At 36.0% G+C, this 19,880-nt stretch overlaps 2 protein-coding genes across 3 annotated transcripts; one reads left to right on the plus strand and one right to left on the minus strand.

The window, feature by feature from the left end:
* The first annotated feature begins 2,377 nt into the window (after positions 1 to 2,377).
* On the plus strand, positions 2,378 to 5,898 carry LOC103962202. Its single transcript, XM_048581317.1, has 3 exons — positions 2,378 to 2,883; positions 4,164 to 4,915; positions 5,056 to 5,898. The coding sequence occupies exons 1-3, from the start codon at positions 2,596 to 2,598 to the stop codon at positions 5,582 to 5,584; spliced, it is 1,569 nt and encodes a 522-aa protein (XP_048437274.1). The 5' UTR covers positions 2,378 to 2,595; the 3' UTR covers positions 5,585 to 5,898.
* LOC103962204 (uncharacterized methyltransferase At1g78140, chloroplastic) lies at positions 5,795 to 9,427 on the minus strand. 2 transcript variants are annotated; one of them, XM_048581319.1, is made up of 8 exons: positions 9,031 to 9,427; positions 8,655 to 8,758; positions 8,428 to 8,547; positions 7,861 to 7,945; positions 7,143 to 7,339; positions 6,886 to 6,997; positions 6,293 to 6,400; positions 5,795 to 6,150 (listed from the first exon to the last, which is right to left on the minus strand). In XM_048581319.1, the coding sequence occupies exons 1-8, from the start codon at positions 9,208 to 9,210 to the stop codon at positions 6,010 to 6,012; spliced, it is 1,047 nt and encodes a 348-aa protein (XP_048437276.1). In that variant the 5' UTR covers positions 9,211 to 9,427; the 3' UTR covers positions 5,795 to 6,009. The 2 variants fall into 2 exon arrangements, with proteins under 2 accessions (XP_048437276.1, XP_048437275.1); XM_048581318.1 differs by having other exon boundaries at positions 8,428 to 8,568; positions 9,031 to 9,424.
* Positions 9,428 to 19,880: the final 10,453 nt, after the last annotated feature.

Here is a 19,880-nt window from a genome sequence, read left to right on the forward strand (position 1 = left end):
TATCATGTTTACATATTCTTCCACTTCTGCAGTCGCTAAACTGGTTTTCTCGTTCAATACAAATCGTATTGAAGATGTTAGAATGCGGAGAACTTTCCCATTTCAGAAAGAAACTTTGCAACAACTTTATCACAAGGTGTTGGGTTATTGTCAATTTAATCAATTGGTCTTTATGTTGTATGAGTAGGTTATCACGCATGCCAAGCGTAATGACATGACTTAACGTGTTTATCTCATTGTGTTGTTTAAACATTTAACTTGATGTCATTTTATCTAAAAATGTAAAATATTATCCATATCAAAAAGTTAAGAAATTCTATAGACTTATGAAAAGTTTAACTACTTAAAACTATAATTAATTTATAGTGCCGTAGTGAAACTTTAACTTCTTTTAGAATATTCACAACCAGAATTTTTTTTAATAAACAATATTATCAAAACTAAAGAAGTGGGCTAAGCCTCACACTGGACTAGCAATAATATGGTTTAAGTTTATCTTTACGTGAGAATCTAATCTAAGACCTATCATTTATAACTGAATAGGAATATCACTAGACCGTAGTACTAAGTAGCTATTCACATGCATAATTAATCGTCTTATAACTCACAACCACAAGTCAATCATTTGGTCATCTCTAATACTAAAATTATATTATCCTACTTATATTCTTTTATTGTGATTGAAAAGTAGTGGTGGTTTAAGCTTTTAGTTTTCTATGCATATATTCATTTGGTGTTTTTATTCAACAATCAAGTTTGAGTTTTAATGGTTGAAGTTAAAACTCAAATGTTATTTTCTTGTTGGTTTGTGTGTATCTCTTTCTCTCTCAATATGACTCAAAAGTTGTATATAAGTTTTCACTTTAAAAGAAGAATATTAAATTTGAACTCCAATATAATATTTGAGTAAACATTTGGGATGTGATATCCACACACTCCAATTTACTTCTCATATACCTTTTTAATTTTCGGCCGTCGAATCGGATGAATTGAAGAAGATCAATGGACAGAACTTATCAAGGATGTGTGAGAAGTAAAATAAGGTGTGTGGGTAGAGCACATCCCAAACATTTATGTGCATGTTACGTTGATTTTACATATACTTTCTACCTCCTTTGCCTATTATTTAGTTATGATTTCTGTTCGAGTTTTGCAGAAAATATGATTTGAGAACAAAGCATGAATTTCATGGTTAATATACGAGAAAACAAAGGAATTCATGAGATGGGCTGCGTGAGGTTTGATGGACTTGTGCAAGTCAGCCTAATATTGGGATATGGGGCAGCGAAAAATAGTCTAAATTGTGTAAATTGGCAAGCCCAGGTTTCTAATCGAATTGGTGGGCGATGCTGCTCTAATTTCCTAATCCAAATTAGTGCTTATAATGTTTGCTACAAGGATTGGTATTAATCTCCCTGTTGCGTCAGACAAAAGGAAGTAAAGAAGACAACATAACAAGGACACCAGCGCCCAAATTGAGGGAACCTCCAAGCACATTCACTCGTATAATACAGAGAGGGAGAGAGAAGCCGAGAGCAAGGAAGGAATTGGAAAATTCAAGCCTATCTTCGTTAGGTCAGGTCGGTGTTCTTGTATTTTGTCTATCTTCGTTATTTTCATTCATCTTTCATATTTACTTGCATTTTGTTTCTGGGCAGATCTAATTTTGTCATCAAAATTCTTGTAATATTTTTATAATTTAAATTATCACAATTAGTAAATTTATATTAATCTGATCCTTGTTGGAACAACATTCTACTTGAAACATATTGTGCGCTTGCGATTATCACAACAACACATTGAAGATGGCCTTATAATGAAAGGACATATTCGACTACTATACTTCAATGTTATTAGAAGTAATATGATCAATAATATTACAAACACACAACATATTATGTGAGAGACCTTAATTTCAGTTCCGATAAACGACAAAAAAAAGGTATTGCCAAGAGTGTACTACTATTAAGAGTGTACTACTACTTTAATATTTAATATTAAATTGTCATTTCAATGTTTTCAGTTGTGTGAGAAATTAAAAGTTCAATTCTAATAAATGATAGAACTCGATACAATATATGACGTGTGGTATGGACTAGCCAAAATTCGTACTAGAAGAAAAAGGAAAAAGATTTCAACTTTGGGCCCTTTTATTGGTTGGGAAACCCAAATAAGTGTCACCCATCTATTTGAACCCAAAGCCCATTCTAACCTAATCGGCCTACACAGTATTCAAAAAATGTCAAACGAAGCCTGAGTAGGCAAGTAGTTCTTCTTGTAGAAAGCTGTGATCTATAAATGCAAACTCTGCCGTTAACTAATTTAACATTTAACCAAATAAAATCTAAACGGTTGACCCGACATACCCAGCTGGCCCAAGCTTAATCTCCCTTACAAACCCTGCAACGTGTCAGTCACCCTCTTGCCGCAATGTCAAGCCGTGGACTTGTCCATCGGTCGTCTCCTGCCCTTCTCACAAAACTCCGAAATGTAAAACATCAACTTCAGTTCTCACCATTTTTCTCTGAATTTCTGCGAATTTATTTCCAAAACCAAGAAAAATTAATATCCAAGTGATCCAAAGGAAATCGGAAAATGAAGGCGGAGGCTTTGACTCTGGTGCTGGTCAACTTGGCCGGTATCATGGAGCGAGCCGACGAGTCGTTGCTTCCCGGCGTCTACAAGGAGGTTGGCGCGGCTCTCCACACCGACCCGACAGGGCTTGGCTCGCTCACTCTTTTCCGGTCCATTGTGCAGTCCGCTTGCTACCCAATTGCGGCATACCTGGCCGTGCGCCACAACCGTGCCCACGTCATTGCCTTCGGCGCCTTCCTCTGGGCCGCGGCTACTTTTCTCGTCGCGTTTTCCTCCACTTTCACCGAGGTAACTTGGACAGAATTGGTTCTGTTTGGCATCCCCCGTCTTGGGTTTTGTTTTGTTTCTGAAATTTTCTCGGTTGCCAAACAGAAAGTTAGTGTCTTTATTGGGTCGCAGCTGCCGATTGTGATTTCAATTTGTGAAGTTGTGGATTGGGTTTTCCAGTAATGGTGGTTTGATGTGACTGTTGAAGATTAGACTTGGATTGCTATTTATAGTAGTAATGGGCTCTTTTTTTTTTCGAATTTAGAAGAACTGTTGAGAGAGTATATAAATGCATGAGATACTAGTATGATCGAATAATCGAACTTGGAGCAAAGAGTTTGGGGATGTTTTGTGTCAACTTCTATTATATTTCTGTGTTAGTTATAAGTGAAGAACTGCTTGAAAAGCTTAGGGAGGCAAGCAAAAGGAATTTAAACATAATGGTTGCTTGTTGCTTCGGTTTCTAGCTAAATGAATGGTTTACAGTACCTACGCAAGTAGGTGATTTAAATCTTGGTTTGTGTGTGATTGAGTAGTTGTGGTGGATGAATTTCACTTAACGGACATATTTGGCCGTTCTAGCAGAGACAGTGAGATTTGGTGATTTTGGTCTTTTCATAGAAATTATGGTATCAATAATTGAACTCGTATGCAATGCATGTGTTCTCTGAGTAACTCAAATATATAGGTATGGTTTCAGTAGTTGAACTCAGATGCAATGCTTGTGTTCTTGAGTAACTCAAATATATAGATGTGCAATCAAAAATTGTTTCTTGTGAAACAAGTAAAAGCCTTATAGAAATGAACACATAAGTTGACCCCAAGAGGAGTTTAAAATTTGGTGGAAGCTTGATTCTTTGGCTCAGATTTTGGATATATTGACATGATAAAAGAGGATTCGTTGGTAAAGTTTATATTTTTTTTGTTAAAATGATACCCAAAGTGTTGCTTCCTTATTGTCATGCACAACCGATATTGACAGTTTCACTTCTATCCCGCCTCTTATTCGTTACTTATCAAATCAGAAAAGAACAGCCCAAAGGTCATGCATGAGAATAAGTTACATCGGTATAAAATCTTGTCACAGAAGATAGAAAAGTAAAGTGTTTGTTATGAAATAGGGCTTTGCCAAGTTAATTTATTATAATTGTCATTTTACAAAGCATGTATTTGAACTTAATCGATTAGAAAGGGAGTTATTTACTGAAGTTATCAAAACAAAAGGACAGAAGTATCATTAAGTTGAGCGCAATTCCAGCTTGTTATATCCGCTTTGAAGTCCTTCAGCTTTTATTGATCAGGTGGCTATATCCAGAGCTTTGAATGGGATTGGCCTTGCTCTAGTTGCTCCGGCTATGCAGTCCCTTGTAGCTGACTCAACTGATGACAACAACCGCGGTATGGCTTTTGGATGGCTTCAACTAACAGGCAATGTTGGTTCGATAATTGGTGGCCTTTGTTCGATATTGATAGCTCCAATAACAGTCATGGGCATCCCTGGATGGAGAATTTCCTTTCACCTTGTTGGATTAATTAGTGTTTTAGTTGGTGTTTTAGTCCGTCTGTATGCTACTGACCCACACTTTCCAGACGGCGAAACAAAAGATAGCAGTCAGAATTCCAGTAGTTCCTTGTGGTCACAAGTGAAGGAACTGGCCCTTGAAGCAAGGTCGGTTATTAAAATTCCTTCTTTCCAGATTATTGTGGCGCAGGGCGTTACTGGTTCATTTCCCTGGTCAGCATTGTCATTTGCACCCATGTGGTTGGAACTTACTGGCTTCTCTCATGGGAAATCCGCTTTCCTCATCGCCTTGTTCGTGATTGGAAGTTCCCTTGGTGGCTTGTTTGGGGGTAAAATGGGAGATATCCTTTCCACACGTCTTCCAAACGCAGGAAGGATTATACTAGCACAAATAAGCTCCGCATCTGCCATTCCTCTTGCAGCAATTCTTCTGCTTGCATTACCTGTGGATCCATCTACGCCTATCATCCATGGTTTCATGTTGTTCTTCATGGGATTCTTTATTTCATGGAATGCTCCAGCTACAAACAAGTAAGTATTTGAAATTTCTCTTTGACAATTAGATTAGATTTATATTTCGTAGTTCTGTCTGTCTTTAATGTCCCTTACTCTTTTGCAGAAAGTAAATTGAAATGACTAATGTGTTAAATTTGATGTCATGGTCCGTGCAGTCCGATTTTTGCGGAGATAGTTCCTGAGAGATCGCGAACAAATGTATATGCTTTGGACAGGTCTTTCGAGTCTATACTCTCATCATTCGCTCCTCCAGTAGTTGGGATATTGGCTCAACACATGTATGGTTATAAGCCAGTTCGTCAAGGGTCCAGTGCATCTGAAGAGATTACCACGGACAGGGGGAATGCTTTGTCGTTGGCAAAAGCACTATACACAGCAATAGGAATTCCAATGGCTCTCTGTTGTGTCATCTACTCATTCCTATACTGTACCTACCCAAGAGATAGGGAGCGCGCTCGGATGGAGGTTTTAATAGAAGCAGAGATGCAACAAATAGAATTAGAAGATTCGCCTGCTGGAGAAGAATATTCACGTGCTCGGTTTCCAGAGTCGGAAGAGCTGTATGTGAATGATGAAACTGTCATTGAAGTGGAGTATGAGGGTGAGGATGCCGCTGGTTCCGATACTGATGAACAGACACTGCTGTACCGCCAGTTAACGTTTGCCAATTTGAGCCCGGAGTAATCAAACCGCAATCTCACTGAACACTACAACTTCATTCATGCACATCCAAATACTATAAAATGTACAGAAGAATGGTACCCGTCCTGTTTTGACGTCCGACCGGAAAATGAGCTAGAGAAAGGAGTCATTGATACTAACCAACTGCCTGAGTTTGACAACAGAATAGTTCTTGTTTTCTTTGTTAGCTTTCTTTCCATTGTAACCGCATACTTTCTCGAAAGAAATATTTGGATAAAACGGTCATACCACGTCAATTTTTGCGTATGTGATACAACAAATTGATAATGAGATGAAACACAATCATTCGTAGTGAATCATGACATATGTATGTTTCTTTACATAGGAACAAATTCGAATGCTTACTCCCAAACCAACCCTATACAAAGCAGGGGCGATTGCTTGTGGCACAAGAATACTGTAATTAATTAAATGGGTTTCGTGGCAGAAATCATCACAAAACGCCTATTCCTCACTTTGGTAAAACCTACCAGTCCACATGCTAGGCAGATGTCTTCTAATTCACTTTCTGACGTGAAGAGTTGGTTGCCCGACATTTGCTTTGTTATCTACGAAACAAAGGGCATCAAATGAACATCCAGTGAGAGTGAGATAAAATAGAGTCGTAATTCCAAACCATTCACTACATAACACACATTCAGCGGAATCCCGAATCTGCAACAATGAAACTTTGGAGTGGAACAGATGTACCTGTGCTATGTTCCTTTCAAATGGGATGAGTGAAAAAGGCCCGTCCCATATGAAAGTAGTTGCAACAAACATGCCGCCAGGTCGCAGGACTCGACTAATTTCAGCAACCTTCAAAACCACAGCTACCAAATTACTCAGGAGAAACTACCAGGTTAAACTAAAACTGGAAAACTGGGGAGAAAACACATTTGCTTCTACCAGATAATATTATATCTGCACTAACATAAGCACATTTATAATTAATCCATGCCAATTTGGAAATAACTAGTAAACCAGCGTGGAATGGAGGAATATGAAATTACTAACAAATTCTCTACCAGTATCAGCAACGCATACTAAGTTTTGTCCTCCAAAGCAAGGCTGGCTATTTTCTTATTTTTCTTTAAGAAATCTTAAAGGTATGTTGTTGAATGTGCCCAAAATGCAAAATGTTTCATTAACTTATTAGAAACAAATTTATTAGCATCAAGGACATGTAAATACTTTTCACCGCTGCTAAAATGTTAAGATTTGTGCCTTACAGGTAGTCAAAACAAGCAGCACAGTTACCTCTAACACCACACACACACACACACACACACATATATACTTACAGCTGATGATGGTGAAGGCCAACAGTGTATGGCAGCACCAGCATGCACTGCATCAACAGAACTAGTAGCAAAGGGAAGCCTAGAAATATCAGCTCTGACCAGGATCATGTTCCTAATAAAAAAAACAAACTTAATCAGGCAAAAACCAAAATTGATAACAAAATTTCTGAAACATCCCTAAGAAGTTCAAACCGGATGGTATTTTAAACTTTGAGCTTTATCATCTAAATTTGAATGAAAATTTCAAGGTTCTGTACTCTTTGGGAAGGTTCTCCTCCTGCTGAATGAATCCATAGCACTCCTTCAACATGTTCTCTGAGTAGTCCAAAGCAACAACAAGAGAAAACAATCCGCTCTTAGCGAAAAGTCTAGAAAACATCCCACTCCCGCAACTTGCATCAATGACATTTCCACCACCCAAGACTGGCTTTAAGAAATCCTTAATCAACTCAAACTGCAGTCAAAACTATGCCACGGTTAGCAACTCAACAACCTCCTTTGGCAAGACAAATGAGTACACACTGGTAAAATATGACTTTTTTTTTCAGTTTTTCAAACTACATTGTAACACAATGATTTTATCTGTTTTTCGATGCCGTTATCAGAATAAAGCACTTTTTCTACCCTTTCTTATCTTTTCAAGAGAAACATTAACTGGCGGTCATTGGCGGTGGAGCTTCTTAGTTTAAGTAAATAATAACCTAACTTAGGCCCGAAACAAAATACTTCAATAGAAAATTGATTTTCACTTCATAATCATATGTAACCAAACAAAATGGACTATGTCATTCCCTGTCCAAAACTCCAATATTGTATGAAATATTGTCCGTTGGCACACTTCATAACTTTCTAAAGGTTGTATGACCGTATGAGTTACAACGCAACCTATCAAATACTCTATTTTGAAATTTAGAAAGGACATTTGATACTCCATTAAGATGAAAAAATCTGAAATAAAGTAACTAATCATGTTACCTCTTTCTCTGGGCCAGGAAATCCACCCCATACAGTAAAGCTTTGACGCCAGCCCCTCTCATAGAGGTACGATACCAATGGAGTCCTGATGCAACAAAAAGTCACTAATCACCATATAGAGATGCATAGTTTCAACATATTCATGAGGTATTAGGAAGTACTATTGGTAATGCTTTGAAAATTGTAATGTGGTAGATGCAATCAGTTCAACTAGGTTCATGCCCCATCTATGCCAGAGAGAATAAAATTGACCACAACGGGTCTATGAGAACAGAAAGAATCTCATTCACATAATAAGAGTCAAAGAAGATACATGATCTCCGAACATATGTACCAAATCAAGCCGTAAAAGATCAATAGACTAAACATCAGATGTTATTCTGCACAGTAAGCCCATAACTAGAGCCTCATTTTGTTATTCCTATGCGAGATATATTCCAAGAGATGGAGAAACTAAAAGGATTCAGGTCCGACTCTACTTCGGCCATGTTTATTCACCATCCCCATTTAAAAGTCATTGCAAAACCATATGATTTGTACAATTGAAGCTAAATACAATTTCAATACCTAAACATTTCTGTGGAAATGGGCTTTGATTCCCCATAGTCCTTGGCGCCACTTGCTGTTGTCAGGTCAATATGTGTTTCGTTGCCAAAGTAAGTCTTCTTACAAGTCCTACATTGAAAACTAGACCCAGAAACAGACTCACTGCAAAAGCATGCCACTCCCAAAATGAACGAAAAGTGAATCAAAAATATACAATGCAACCTCAAGAAATTATAAATATAGCTTACACAGATAAGCCCGGATCACCGGAACTGGAAAATGGATCGTAGCATATCGGACAAGCTAAAATGTTCTTGGTGCTGATGCCATCATTTTGCACCACAACTGGTTCCTATTGTTTATGAAGTAAACAATTTCAAACCGTAATCTCAAACATAAACATTAACTCAATCAAAATTAAGGCTTTTCAAAAGATTTTTAACACTTACTGAAGGCAATATAGTACCAGGAAAATAAAAGCTGTAAACTTTTCCTCTTTCCTACCGTTTCTCGGCAACCAAACAGACAAAACTACAATTGGGTTTTCAATTTTCTATTCCATGAACTGATTCGATTAATTGAAATGATGAAATAAAGCAAGAAAACAAGCTAAATGCAACGTACGGTTGGCTCGACTCCGACGCCGGCGGAGTAAGCAGCAGCTCGAACTTTGATTGCCGCCGCGAAAGAGCGCTTGAAAACCGGTGAAGCGGCAGAAGTCCTGAGCTGTAGAAGACAAGGCCTCGAATTACCGAGTTGACTCGGAAGAAACGGTGAGCAGAGGTTGCCGACCACCGTCTTCATGATCGCTCTGATTTGGTTTGTGGTGGTGACTCCGAGTCTGAGTACTAATGTTACAACTTTCGATTTTTTTTAATTTTTAATTTTTGTTAATTTGGTTGGAATTATTACAGCTTTTGGTTTTGTTTGTTCGAATTTGGGAAAGATAATTAGCATGAGCCGACAAAAGCCCAGGATTATTTAACAGGGCTGCTGGTCTCGTCTGGACTATTTTACTTTGACGATGGACCGTCGGGAGAATACATATGCCGAATGAGCGTTGGTTCTCGGTAGGGATTTTGAGTGGCGATCTAAACAGTATAACAACAATAAAATCTTATATTAAGTAGAATCAGTTGTATAAATTTTAAATGTCACTTATACTCAATTTTGTGTCAAATTTTTTGTTAGCTTCAAGTACTCATGTTTTTTTTTCTTCTTAAAAGCAAGTTCTTCCGTCCTAACTGCTAGGGGGATCGGGTGATTCAACCAACATAAACCAACAAAATGAGCTCCAACCAATGCCAAATAAGTCGAACTACAATAAAAAGGAGAAGGCATGACTGCTCGATCGGGACAAATCACCCAACTCGGCGCCTAAGGTAGTGTGATAACAAGGTGACATCATCCACGTTTTAATTTTTTTTGCGCTAGGCGTGTGGGCTTCAAGCGCTCATGAGCGCAAGTGGACTGATCAACCATGTAGCGATAGGGCTCGCGCTGCAAATGCTCTCATGGCTCAGTCATTCTATCCTACTGTTCATATTTTTCAACAAAAATGTTTTCTTTTTAAACAAAGAAAAATCTGAAGAAAAAAAATAGTAATTAACTATTATGGCCCATGTGGCACAATATGGGGTGGAGAAGCACTTAACCAGTTGAAGTCAATTGCCCGGGCAATTTCTTATGGGGTGGAGAGGCACTCAGCCAATTACTATTTGCTAAGGCAGTAATTGCCTTTGGTCAATAGCCCGGACAATTTATTTTACGGTGTGGAGATGCACTTGGTGAGTTACTGTTCACCAAGACAGTAATTGCCTTTACTCAATAGTCGAGGAAATAATTGCCTTAGTTGGTTGAAGTTGCTCTAAAGTCTATTTCCAAGTTTTCCTCTACCCTTTTCACCCTAAGGTTCTATTACATAATCACTTTTTCTCACCGAAGCATATGTGAGTCATTGTTTCATATGTCCAAACAACCTTAACCTACTTTCTTTCATCTTATCTTCAAATGCGGCCACTGGTACTTTACTTCGGATCTCGTTCTCAATTTTGTAATTCTCGTATGCCCACAATCTAACGAAATATTACGCCTGACCGATCAACATTCTGTGCAATAAAGTATTGTAAGCCTTATTGCCATACGATAAAAATTTCCTTGACCTTTAGTGTCATACGATGATTGTGCAATACACCCTATGCACTCTTACACTTCATCCAACTTGTATTTTGTGGTTTAGATCTTTATCCAATTCCCCGTTCTTTTGCAAGATAGATCCAAGATAATGAAAGCGCTCACTTTTTTATACTTCCTGATCTCTAATCCTCACCCCAATCTCATTTGGACCTCATCCCACTGAACTTGTACTCCATAAACTCTATTTTTGACCTACATAGGCGAAGCATTTAGATTCCAACACTTCCCGCCAAAGGTTAAACTTTGCATTTACTCTATCCCGCTTTTTATCTATCAACACTAAATCCTCTTCGAAAAGCAAACACCGTTAACTCATCCATTACCAATGAAAAAAGGTAAGAATTTATAGTTGAGTCTTGCTCTATCATACATATCCTTTATTGTTTGAATAATGCTACTCGTACTCCTTTCTTCTCCAGAATCCTTCAAAGAATTTCTCTTAGGACCATATCAAACTCGTATTCTAGGTCTATAAAGACCATGTGCAAATCCTTTTGCATATCTTTATATCAAGCTATCGATCTCTGTAAGACATATTTTGCCTCCATAGTGGATGCCTTGACATGAACTCGAATTGATTGTCTGAGATTCATGTTTTTGGATGGCAACGGTTCGGGTTGGGGACGAAATGCCATATCCAATCCTTATAACAACAAAAATTAAATATTCATAACTACAAATTAACCATCGGGGATTATCCATAACCATACTCATCGGATAACGGATTCCTCATCGGTTAACGAGTATAGCCTTGTATGTTTATGCAAAAAAAAAATTATTTGTTCAACTGACACATTATATTTTAATAGATAATAATTATATTACTTAATATCCACATCCAAATCTTCAAAACCACAACAATAAATTTTGGAGATGTTCATGATAAGCCAAATATAATAGCAAATTAAGGCAAATTGGTCGCATGAAAAACAGAAAGGGATGACAAAAACAAATACAGAAGCGAATAAGGAAAAAAGACGAAACAAATTATCAAATAATTTCAATACTTGTGGATATACATTTATATATATATATATATTATCGGAGCTAATACGAGGATGAAGATGGATCTAAGACCTTATAACCATATCCAAAACAGTAATCAAATAATATCGGTTTTTTTCCCTTATCTAAAAATTACCCGGATGTTCATACCCAAATCCGCCCCATTCGGACGGTTATCCATGGTTATCGTGTTCTTTGAGAGACAAGATGATAATCAACAAATATAACAACCTAGTTCCTACACCACTAGCTCCAAGGTAGTCGAGAAGGATTAATAAACCATCTCAGTTGAATGGTTTGAACTTTATAACTATGTCATAAGAGTTGCACCTCTTAATTCGTAAGAAATAAGAATGAAAATCCTTGTAACTACATTGAGTGTATATATGACATACACTCAAAGGAAATGGTATAGTACCATTTGACCCGAAATAGTGAAACCTTCATAGCTAATTGGTAGCTTAAGGTGACTATAATCAACAATATTGGTTGACTTGGAAGAAACCATCTTTGATGTAGTCTTGATTTCAATTAATTCGAAGATTGCTAGCTACAACTAAATGGTGATTCAATGTTTGGACACAATATGGGTTTCTGTAATCATTATCAAGATAGTCTTGATAATATATGTCTAAAATTAGGAATCACAAGACGTGTAAGTTGTAGAGATCCATCCATCATGAATCTTAGTAAGCTATTGGGAGCTATAAGCGTCTTATGAGAGAAAGATCAAATCGCTTGATTTCTCATAAAGTTGTAAATGAATCTTTTGTTTACTAGCTTTACAAAAGATTAGTGGGAGTTAATCATGTTCCTAAAATTTAACATATATATGATATATTAATTTTGGAAATGAAAGGAATTCTTCTTCGTTAAGGTTATGACTTTAAACATTCTATAATGATAGAATGTATATGGAAGACATAGTCTATTTACAGGGGATGGAAATCTATAATGATAGATTTCAAGATATAATTGGATTATCTCAATCCTCATTGATAGACAATAGATGTAGGAAGTTTTTCAAATGATAAACTTCAAATGAAATGACAATTCCAATCAAATTGGGAAATTGCTCTTCTAAAAGGGAATGTACCCTTTTGACTCCCAAAGAAGCATAATGCATAAATAGAATCCTTTATGCATACACTGAAGGGTGATTTACGTATTTCATACTATATGAAATACGTTGATATGAGTTGTGCCAAGATTGGTACAAGATGATATCAGGGTAAGCCCAAGATCAGAACCATGACAACTGTCAAGTGAGTCTTTAAGTATTTAAGAAATACTAAAGGATAAATTCCTCAAGAATGAGGAAAAATTAGAGTAACGCAGTGGAAACGTAAATGTATCAGATTATGAATCTAATATCGTATCCATCATTGGATGTCTCTTTATTACGAAAGAAAAGATAATTGGATATCACTTTATTATGACTAAAAGATATTTAGGTAGAAACGTTAAAAGTAATGACTTTTGTGCGTTCCATCATGCAAAATATATCACCATATAGAAGCATACAACAATGTTGTTTGGATGGGAAAGTTCATTTATGAACTCTCCATTAGGTTCCAACCAGAAAGTGTCCCTAGTGTGTCGACACTAAGACACGAATGGGGCGATAGCTCAATCCAGGGAATCAAGGTCTCATCAAGATCCAAACTCAAATGAGAGACTGAACCACATGATTGAGAATCATGTATAATGGTGACGTCGTTATTCTCAAAGTTGGTTCTATGGATAGCATATGGATATCCATTGTCTAGGCCTACAAGTCAGCCTTTTTTTGAAATAAATTTATAAGAGGTATCATCACTGATGACTAAGCTGATTGGCTCTAGTGCAAGTGGGAGATTGTTGGAAATGTGCCCTAAAATCAATCATATGATGATACTTTACGGACATTTCACATGTTAAACTAATCTAGTTTAATATAAAGGGCAAAGATTATTATTTTAAGCCCTCTCATATAAATGTTATATGCTTAAAAAATAAGTCCAAGGAATATGCAATTAGGATAATGTGATCTAAAGAAGTTAGATTCATGAGACCATTCTCTTTTGTTTACATATCCTAAACATTTCTGATCATAGGATTGCTGATTGGCATTGATAGTCCGTTAATATCAGTATGTACGATGTCTTCTCTTAGGAAGAGTGACTGGCATCGTGTCATTGGTGTGACTGACACCAAGATAAGCATGTAGATGCTCAATAAAGAATAAGTCCACTAAACACAATCAACAAGGAGTTCTCATACTCATGTCACATGAGAACTCATGGTTGGGATAATGCAAAGTAGTCCTTTGACCTGAGGCATCATAGTTGTCTTGTGATTAGGTCCTTGATCTTTGACTATATCAAAATCACTCCATCAGAGGGTGTCTATGGCATAGTTGGGGTTAAGTCACTTAGCCATGGCGGTAAGTGAATGCACAACAAGGAATCTCTAACCTTAAAACCATTTGAGGGAGAATACTCTATGATATGATTAAGAATCCTGGCTAGAGTATAAATGAGATTTAGGAAGTCGTTCCATATCACATTCAAGGTAATCATATAAGTAAATGAATCACATTGGATAGTAGACATGAATAAACTATCAAACCAAGCAATGTGGTCAAGAGTATTGTATTAAAGACATACTGTATTGCATTGTAATCCTAAACTGAATAGGTTTTCCACCTCTTTTGATTAGCTTGGGTAGCCATGACATACTGCTAGGTGTCACTCATGGTTTGTGGGAACCCTAAAGGTGAGTAATCACTAAAGGGGGAATTTAAAGTAAGTTTTAATTCACAATTGATTTGAAGAGTTCTAATCGCCCATTGTCTCACTAAAAGGAACTTAATGGATCGCACACTGAATAAGGTAGAAATTGAAGAAACAACAGAGATGAGTAAGGATAGCTAAATGGTTTAATTATTTATGGTTAGGATTAATTAATATGTTAATTAATCAAACAAATATGTTCGTTATAGACCTCGGGTTAGTTTTGGGCTGCAAGGCCCAATGAGATTTGAATGTTAAGTCCAATAACTCAAGTTGTATGACAACCTGAAAACATAAAGGGTTTCAAAGCCCAAATAACCTACAATGGCCGGCCATATAGAGAGGGGTAGTGAACTTGCGTTAATTGCAAGTTTGCCATTTCATTGTGAGGTGGTATAAAGGCAACTTTATAGCCATTTCATCCTTAGGGTTTCTTTTGGAGAAAAGATGAGAACACAAAGCTCTCTTTTCTCTCTAAGAGGCCGGCCACCCTAGAGGAAATTAGCTAGCAGTCTTACTTCCTCTAGGTCACTCATCTCTTCATCAATGCTCTCCTTGGTGTGGAGACTTAGAGGTTCTCTATTTTGGGAACTTGGAGAATCCATTCTACCATCCTCATCTAAGAAATCCATGGAGCTAAGAAATAAAGAATGAAGGCCCTATCTCTTGGGTGATTAGCCTTTGCCTATGCAAAGAGGAATCAACAAAGGTATAATATTTCTCAACTCACTTTGTTCTTGAGTTGAGTCTCGGTTCACCTTACTCACTAAGCCTTGAATTTCATGGGTAAAGTTTTGGACTTATTGTTTAAGCATATAACATTTATATGAGACAACTTAAAAAATAAAAAATAAAATCTTTGCCCTTTATATTAAACTATATTTGTTTAACATGTGAAATGTCCGTAAAGTATTATCATATGATTAGTTTTAGGGCACATTTCCAACATCAGCATGTTGGGCTATTCTAACTCGTGTGGTGAGTCAGGCTTCCCAAGAGCCCAGATGAATGGGTAAGGCTAGAGTGGTTTTGGGGAGCTTGGGGGATTAGATAGCCTAAGAGCCTCTCCAAAGAAGACATCAAATTTAAAACATCAAATTTAAATTTGATGGCAGACTTGACAATTTGATATATTGTCAATATTTTATTTCCCCCTAGCATGCCAAAATTTATTGCTTCATTTATGTTTTTTTTTTAAACAAAAATAATAAAAGTTAGGTTGTTGTTGGTTAAAATAATAAAATAATACTTAAATATGCTAACATTTAAGATAATGCAAATGAAATGCCTTTGGAAAATAGCAAAAATAAAATTTGAAGGTAGCTTCAAATTTGACATTTTTTTGTCCATGTAAGTTTAGCCTTCTTTTCCATATTACCTTTGATATCTTGGTTGAAGTAAATGGTATGTCATTTGTTATCGTTATAAGTCTATGTGGTATTTTTGATATCTCATTTGGAGATGGTCTAATAACTCAAGCAATTTTTATGGGTGGAGTTGCTCTAAGTCGTGACAATAGTTTACTAGCCGACCACTCTATGATGCCTAAGCAACCCAAACGGTTGGGGTGCCCCAGCCAACTAAGCGCTTACCGCCAATTACGAAATTGCTCAACTCCGATCAAGTGATCCGGTCTCTCCAAAGTTGATGACCGGCCACGGCCTTATGAATTTTTGACTTTGAAACTTGATTGTGAGCCAATTTAGACGACATGAATAACATTTCACAAAAAGTTATCCAAATTTAATTGATTTTCCAATTCCCATTATTCTCTTGAGCTTGATAAAAGGTTTTGTGAAAAACTTCACCAAGTTTGCTTTCAATATTGATCAAGATCAATTGGAATGGTGATTGGTGGAGCTGGTCAGTGACAGCGAGTATAATTAGTGTAATTTTTTTAATTATGAAACCTAACCTAACACCAAAACAATTGGTGATTTAACAAAGTAATTTGTCTGATTAATTAGGGATTAACATGTTAATTCTCCTGCCGACAAATCTACCTCGGGCCCCAGGGCCCCGCGCTACGGTTAGAAGCCGGAAACTTTGTTGATTGGTTGATTGACAAATGATGTTTAGTTATCTTATTATTCTCTTCTTCCGGTTGAATGATCATCAACAGTCTTTGCATATTAATGGATCAAGGCACAACTCAATGACAATGACTATAACAAGGGTGTATATTCTTTCTGTATGGCTATTTACTTTTTAATTTTTGTTTCAAAGCTGCACTGCCAATTGGATAAAAATTTATAATGGGAAATTTTATTAACCCCAATTTCGTAATCACCAACTATCCGTAAAAAAGTCTTTTTTTTTTTTAATTATTTTTTTCCATGACAATGTCCTAGGGTTTTAGTTATAATAGAACGTATAAGAAAGATTGTGCGACAGTAAGAGTTTGATTATTGGTATGGATTTATTGATGAATTTTAGTTTTAGAGTTAATTTCATCTTACTTGATGGTAATTATACAAAGGACCAAAAAAAAAAAAAAAACAATTCATGTTTAAAATTTAAATTAAATGTATAATAAAATTATATATGGTTCAAATAAAATTTCTAATTTATAATATATGTTGCTCATAACCCTTTCAAAATGGAATCCTAAAGCACTTGCACGCTACGAAATTTATAACTGTTTTAGGTCATTATTGTGGTTGACGTCATAAATTTTATTTTACATTTTGAAAAAAATGAAACAATACTTTAATTGACTATAGTTTCAAGAGATTTGTTCTTGTGTGTCCGAAATATCGTCAGGTAGTGTTACCATTTTACTCAAAATATAATACGTGTATTTGATTTCTTATTAGTATACTCTAGAAGTGACATATCAATCATTTCATACATCCATATTGTAACATGTAAAATGGCACACCATGTAGCAAATGTGTCATGTACGAGTGAAATTTTCTCAGGGAAGTTGGACTAAGCCACACTATGGGACAATCTATAATAATATAATTTCATAACATAACTCACACCTAAAATCGTTGACTTATAATTGAAAATGAATATCATAAGACCGTAATAGTGATGACGTGGTTGAAGTCAAAGTTTGATGCATTACATTTCAGAATAACAATGAGTAGTTTTTGTTAGATAATACAAGAATCTCACTTTAGAAAATTGAAAAAATAAATTTCAATACAATGAATTGTCCCACTCTTAATAAAATATTATAATTGAAATTGCCATTTAGTCTCAATGTACCTCTGAAACTTATTTTGTCTCACTTTGCCCCCTGAAACTAACATTTTCAACTTTCTGGTCTCGCTTCACTTTATCCTGTTAAAGTGTTGTTAAGTTCAAGGGTATTTTATATTGGTTACCTTTTACACAGCTATTTACCATTAACTTACACACTATACCAATCTCAATTCCATTTTGACAATTATAATCATAATATGAAGATGCATAGTGAGTTTTCATCATTAAAAGAAATTAGTGATCTTTCAAAGGAATTGGTGAAAACCGAGAGGTGTGAAAACTACAAGTTAGTGTCTAATCTTCTCACATTGGGTTCGGTGTTACCAGTTGCAACCGCTTCGGTGGAGAGAGCATTTTTTGCTGTGAATATTCTCAAAACACCAATGGTAATAAAATGGGACATCATTAGGAGATCAATGGTTAAGTGATAGTTTGGTTGTTTACATTGAGAGATATGCTTTTGCTATTATTGATAATGAGCCTACTATGCATCTTTTTCATGATATGAAACTTCGCCGACAACAATTGTAACATGTTTGTATTGATACATTATGAATGACATTGATATTGTCTATTATGTAAAAGGATTTGGTTGTCTACATTTTTTGGAACTTTTTGCGCTTTTAAATTGCACACCCTCCCCCTCCCGCGGGCGACAATTTTTGGCTTCGCCACTACTAATAGGTGTGAGTGTGGTCATGGGCATGGAAGTGTCCAAATTTTGGCCACCTGAGATTTCTTGCTGGAGTTGCGAAGCTCTTTTGCCAATTAATAGTTTATGGAGATCCCGAATTCTTTGCTGGAAGATGGAGGGATTGTAGAGAATATTTTTTAACTTACTATTCTAATTTTTAAAGGGAACATTGCTTAAAAGGCTTGTTTTTAGATAGGCCTCTTGAAACTTAATTTTGATTTCACTTTGCCCCTGCAATGAAAGAGTCACAACTTTACTTTCTGAAATTCAAAATTCGTTTTACTTTGACTAGTGGACTCTTTCTTCCCCTAAAAGCTCAAAGGTAGCCCCCTAAAATGTATGTGGAACTCACCACCCAATAAGACTATGCCATATGTGCCAATGATTTTGATTAAAAATCTCCACTATGCCTTAATATTCAACAATAAAAAATTTAAGTTTAAAAGAAGAAATTAAGAATTGAAATTTTTATGGGTTGCTGTTCTTGACTTGCAGAGATAGAAAAAAAAATTTAGAAAAAAAAAAAGTTGATTAGCCCAGTGCACCTAAATTGAACTCACATAACAGAATTAAGGAAATGTGGAGCAAATTTTGAGTTTCATAGAGTAAAATGATGACTTTTGATTTTCAAGGGGCAAAATGGGATCAAAATCAAGTTTTAGAGTGTCAAATTGGAGCGAATTTTAAGTTTTAGAGAGTAAACTAACGACTTTTGAGTTACAAGGGGAAAGTGAGATTAAAGTCAAGTTTTAAAGAGTGTAGCAAAAAATAAGCCTTAAAAAAAACTTAAATTCAAACTAAAAAAAAAAAGGAAGAAACATACATGTGGCAACACTTGAGAAGACCGTTGTCAAGCCCCAATAGCAGGTTATCCACTTAACATGCTGCAACGTGTCGTTTTGAACTCATTGAGACGTTGTTTATGTACCTAAGATCTGAAATCTCATTTCGACGCTTTAAAAAATTAATTTAGTTCCCAAACTTGAATTTCAAAACATACAACTAAGTGTTTTGTAACTTAATAAACTTCCTGCCACTTAGTACTACGGTCTAGTGGTATTCTTCTTCACTTGTAAGTGAGAGGTCTTAGATTTGATTCTCACCAAAGGCGAATTTGAACCATATTATTGCTAGCCCATTGTAAGGCTAAGCCCAACCTCCTCCCCTTTAGTGTAGATAATATCATTTATTCAAAAAAAAAAAAAAAAAAAAAAAACTAGTAAAGTTTCTCACCCCACAATGTTTTTATCAATTCTTATTTTTTTGTACTTGATTGGTGTGAAGTCTAGTTTTATTGTTTTGGTTCCCCTTGTCAAATGTTGTAAATTATACCGACATGTTCTAGTTAGACTTAGGGTTAAATTACTACTTTTTGGATCATACTGTTGGAAATATCACTTTAAGAGCTTAACTTCTCACACCAAAGATTCGTTCATACATATGAATTTCATGTCATTATTTCTAGTACATTATGTCTAGTGGTTGTTTCGTCAAAACTTCTTGCTATTTCCACGCATGCTGGGCACGCACTTTAAGACAACCCAACATGGCCATCTGACAATGTTTTCCCCAAGAGTGTTTTCAACCCTAGA

Source organism: the organism of the source record quoted next, unplaced genomic scaffold (assembly GCF_019419815.1).
Source record: "Pyrus x bretschneideri cultivar Hongxiangsu unplaced genomic scaffold, Pyrus_bretschneideri_v1 Contig17, whole genome shotgun sequence".
Lineage (NCBI taxonomy): Eukaryota > Viridiplantae > Streptophyta > Magnoliopsida > Rosales > Rosaceae > Pyrus > Pyrus x bretschneideri.

Coding starts and splice junctions, on each gene's coding strand:
- LOC103962204 (XM_048581318.1), bottom strand. CDS start 9,210: ATGAAGACGGTGGTCGGCAACCTCTGCTCACCGTTTCTTCCGAGTCAA. Junction 7,946..8,427: donor ATTTCCACAGAAATGTTTAG/GTATTGAAATTG, acceptor TTGTTGCATCAG/GACTCCATTGGTATCGTACC. Junction 6,998..7,142: donor GAGGAGAACCTTCCCAAAGA/GTACAGAACCTT, acceptor TTTTTTTATTAG/GAACATGATCCTGGTCAGAG.
- LOC103962202 (XM_048581317.1), top strand. CDS start 2,596: ATGAAGGCGGAGGCTTTGACTCTGGTGCTGGTCAACTTGGCCGGTATC. Junction 2,884..4,163: donor TTTCCTCCACTTTCACCGAG/GTAACTTGGACA, acceptor TTTATTGATCAG/GTGGCTATATCCAGAGCTTT. Junction 4,916..5,055: donor AATGCTCCAGCTACAAACAA/GTAAGTATTTGA, acceptor TGGTCCGTGCAG/TCCGATTTTTGCGGAGATAG.